Source organism: Oncorhynchus clarkii, chromosome 7 (genome assembly GCF_045791955.1).
Source record: "Oncorhynchus clarkii lewisi isolate Uvic-CL-2024 chromosome 7, UVic_Ocla_1.0, whole genome shotgun sequence".
NCBI classification, from domain to species: domain Eukaryota; kingdom Metazoa; phylum Chordata; class Actinopteri; order Salmoniformes; family Salmonidae; genus Oncorhynchus; species Oncorhynchus clarkii.
Genome location: NC_092153.1, coordinates 81,734,206 through 81,738,641, shown reverse-complemented (window position 1 = coordinate 81,738,641; position 4,436 = coordinate 81,734,206). Strand labels below are relative to the sequence as shown.

Genomic DNA, 4,436 nt, shown 5'->3' with positions numbered 1-4,436 from the left:
CTGTTGACTGTTGCTGACTGCTGCCTGTTGACTGCTGCCTGTTGACTGCTGTTTACTGTTGCTGACTGCTGCCTGTTGACTGCTGCCTGTTGACTGCTGTTTACTGTTGCTGACTGCTGTTGACTGCAGCTGACTGCTGCCTGCTGACTGTTTACTGTTGCTGACTGCTGTTTACTGTTGCTGACTGCTGCCTGCTGACTGTTGCTGACTGCTGCCTGTTGACTGCTGCTGCCTGTTGACTGCTGACTGTTGACTGCTGTTTACTGTTACTGACTGCTGCCTGTTGACTGCTGACTGTTGACTGCTATTTACTGTTGCTGACTGCTTGCTGTTTACTGTTGCTGACTGCTGCCTGCTGACTGTTTACTGTTGCTGACTGCTGTTTACTGTTGCTGACTGCTGCCTGTTGACTGTTGCTGACTGCTGCCTGTTGACTGCTGCTGACTGCTGCCTGTTGACTGCTGCAGACTGCTGCTGACTGCTGCCTGTTGACTGTTGCTGACTGCTGCCTGTTGACTGTTGCTGACTGCTGCTGACTGCAGCCTGTTGACTGTTGCTGACTGCTGCCTGTTGACTGTTGCTGACTGCTGCCTGTTGACTGTTGCTGACTGCTATTTACTGTTGCTGACTGCTTGCTGTTGACTGCTGACTGTTGACTGCTGTTTACTGCTGCTGACTGCTGCCTGCTGACTGTTTACTGTTGCTGACTGCTGTTTACTGTTGCTGACTGCTGCCTGTTGACTGTTGCTGACTGCTGCCTGTTGACTGCTGCTGACTGCTGCCTGTTGACTGCTGCAGGCTGCTGCTGACTGCAGCCTGTTGACTGTTGCTGACTGCTGCCTGTTGACTGCTGCTGACTGCTGTTTACTGTTGCTGACTGCTGCCTGCTGACTGTTGCTGACTTCTGCCTGTTGACTGCTGCTGCCTGTTGACTGCTGACTGTTGACTGCTGTTTACTGTTGCTGACTGCTGCCTGTAGACTGCTGTTTACTGTTGCTGACTGCTGTTGACTGCTGCTGACTGCTGCCTGCTGACTGCTGCTGACTGTTGCCTGTTGACTGCTGCTGACTGCAGCCTGTTGACTGTTGTTGACTGTTGCCTGTTGACTGTTGCTGACTGCAGCCTGTTGACTGCTGTTGACTGTTGCCTGTTGACTGCTGCTGACTGCAGCCTGTTGACTGTTGCTGACTGCTGCCTGTTGACTGTTGCTGACTGCTGCCTGCTGACTGCTGCTGACTGCTGACTGCTGCTGCCTGTGGACTGCTGTTGAATGCTGCTGACTGCTGTCTGCTGCTGCCTGTTGACTGCTGTTGAAAGCTGCTGACTGCTGCTGACTGCTGCTGACTGTTGCTGACTGCTGCCTGTTGACTGTTGCTGACTGCTGCCTGCTGACTGCTGCTGCCTGTTGACTGCTGCTGCCTGCTGTTGACTGTTGCTGACTGCTGCTGACTGCTGCTGCCTGTTGACTGCTGCTGCCTGCTGTTGACTGCTGCTGACTGCTGTTGACTGCTGCTGCCTGCTGACTGCTGTTGACTGCTGCTGCCTGCTGACTGCTGTTGACTGCTGCTGCCTGCTGACTGCTGTTGACTGCTGCTGCCTGCTGACTGCTGCTGACTGCTGCTGACTGCTGCCTGTTGACTGCTGCTGACTGCTCCCTTTGACTCTGGATTGAATGTTGCCTACTGCCGACTGTTGCATATTGCTGACTGTTGCTGACTGCTGTTTACTGTTGCTGACTGCTGCCTGTTGACTGTTGCTGACTGCTGACTGCTGCCTGTTGACTGTTGCTGACTGCTGCTGCCTAAAATGGATTTACTACAACACACTAAGATGGATTTACTACAACACACTAAGATGGATTTACTACAACACACTAAGATGGATTTACTACAACACACTAAGATGGATTTACTACAACACACTGAGATGGATTTACTACAACACACTAAGATGGATTTACTACAACACACTAAGATGGACTTACCACAACACACTGAGATGGATTTACTACAACACACTAAGATGGATTTACTACAACACACTAAGATGGATTTACTACAACACACTAAGATGGATTTACTACAACACACTGAGATGGATTTACTACAACACACTAAGATGGATTTACTACAACACACTAAGATGGATTTACTACAACACACTAAGATGGACTTACTACAACACACTGAGATGGATTTACTACAACACACTGAGATGGATTTACTACAACACACTGAGATGGATTTACTACAACACACTGAGATGGATTTACTACAACACACTAAGATGGATTTACTACAACACACTGAGATGGATTTACTACAACACACTAAGATGGATTTACTACAACACACTGAGATGGATTTACTACAACACACTAAGATGGATTTACTACAACACACTAAGATGGATTTACTACAACACACTAAGATGGACTTACTACAACACACTGAGATGGATTTACTACAACACACTGAGATGGATTTACTACAACACACTGAGATGGATTTACTACAACACACTGAGATGGATTTACTACAACACACTAAGATGGATTTACTACAACACACTGAGATGGATTTACTACAACACACTAAGATGGATTTACTACAACACACTGAGATGGATTTACTACAACACACTAAGATGGATTTACTACAACACACTGAGATGGATTTACTACAACACACTAAGATGGATTTACTACAACACACTAAAATGGATTTACTACAACACACTCACATACCACATGAGGACTGGTAATGCCAGTCACAGATTAACCCTGTATCTTTTTCTCCAACACACAACAGACATGTATGTTAGATTTATGCTCAATCTTCAATCGGTTCACTGATAAACTGCACTCAGGTTCTATAGTAAATTAGACATTACTCTCTCGGGGGGGGGGGGGGGGGGGACAGACTACGTAAACATAAATGGTAGTGTAGATCTGTCATGATAGGATGGGATACGTGAGATAGCGTTATCACCGGTGCTTTGGACAAATCCCAATTTCAATGGTGTTAGCATTTTTTTGGAATTTCGGGGAAAGGGGAGGGGACATTTGGCACCATCGACATGCCTGTGACTTTCAAAGAGACAAGGTGGAGCTCTGTGTTCCGGTTCCGATCGTAGTTCTATCTCTTCTGTTAACACGTGTGTTAACTTAGTGTGTTATAGTAAATCCATCTTAGTCTATCTATCATTGCGTTTACTTGATAGCTACCTACACAAATAGCTAGCTAGAACAAAGTGTTAATAAGATAAATTCATTAAAAAGATTAAAAGCATTACAAATAAGTTCTCCAGTACCCCAGAACTTCATTGAGCATCTGACCAATAATGCCAGACTTTAGTTCAGGGTAAACCAAGATGACTTACTGTATACCTTGGCATCTCTCAGGAATGTGACACTCACGTGATAGCACAAAGAGGACTAGGGACAGCAGCCACAGATGAACTTTTATTTATTCTGATTCTTCCCCAGACGTACAGTTGTTTAGCATAGAGGCTCCACCTATAAGACCTTCTCTGATTTAAAGAGAAAATCAAGACACAGACATATGGGTCCAGTAACAGGCTAAGCTACACTAAATTCCTGTCCTATAATAAGCTACACCTTCACATCTCCTTGTGAACGTGTTTTGTGGAGCTCAAATACACCGTCAGCCAGTGTTTCCCAACACTGAGTTAGAGTTAGGGTTAACACTAACCCTTGTGTCCCCAGGTCCAGGTCCAGGAATGGGAAACCTGTGCTTTAACCCACAGGTTTCCATGGTTCCTTGATATGTATATTGGCTGTGAGCTTCGCTCCGGTCACTCCCTAGTTTCCTGGTTAGACTGAAACAGGAAGTGGTTGTGTGAGGAATGGGAAAGCCAACTTGACTGCCTGCACAACATCAGAGATACCGGATATAATGATGAGATGCTCATGTCTTCGCCTTAACAATGGGATTCGTTGGCCGCAGAGTGAAATGGTGGGCTGTCAAGCTCCCGCCTATTCCACTCTTTGGATTGGTGGATACATCACGTTATTCAAATACTTTTTTGAACATTTGATGAGGCGTGTTAACGTCAACAGTCTGTATTCAATGGAGAGTGAGATACTATGCTTTGCCTCATGAATATGCATAGATCATCTCGAATTTCAACAGGGACAACTCCGATAGAAAGTGTTTTTTTCTCAAAGTTGCCGTGATGTCACGTCCATCCCAGTCATGGCGGTACACCGGTAACAAACTAAGCATTACGGAACTTCTATTAGCTCAAATAAGCCCCACACATCAAAATAGCAATTCTTGTTTATCTTGCCTAAATTGAACACTCTCTCATTGTCCCCACACAAAAACTCCTCACTTGCTTAATAATTAATTATCTGCTTAATGTGGACAGATTTTGGGGAAAGACAAAATCCTCTCCGCCTGCCTCTTCGTCTC

At 45.6% G+C, this 4,436-nt stretch overlaps 1 protein-coding gene across 1 annotated transcript in view; it reads right to left on the bottom strand.

Moving 5' to 3' along the window:
- Nucleotides 1-953: 953 nt before the first annotated feature.
- LOC139412696 (sericin-2-like) overlaps nt 954-4,436 on the bottom strand; it is a 34,805-nt gene continuing 31,322 nt past the window's right edge. Inside the window, exon 2 of the mRNA XM_071159357.1 lies at nt 954-1,663. Coding sequence (XP_071015458.1) covers nt 954-1,663 — 710 coding nt within the window. The remainder of the gene's footprint in view (nt 1,664-4,436) is intronic.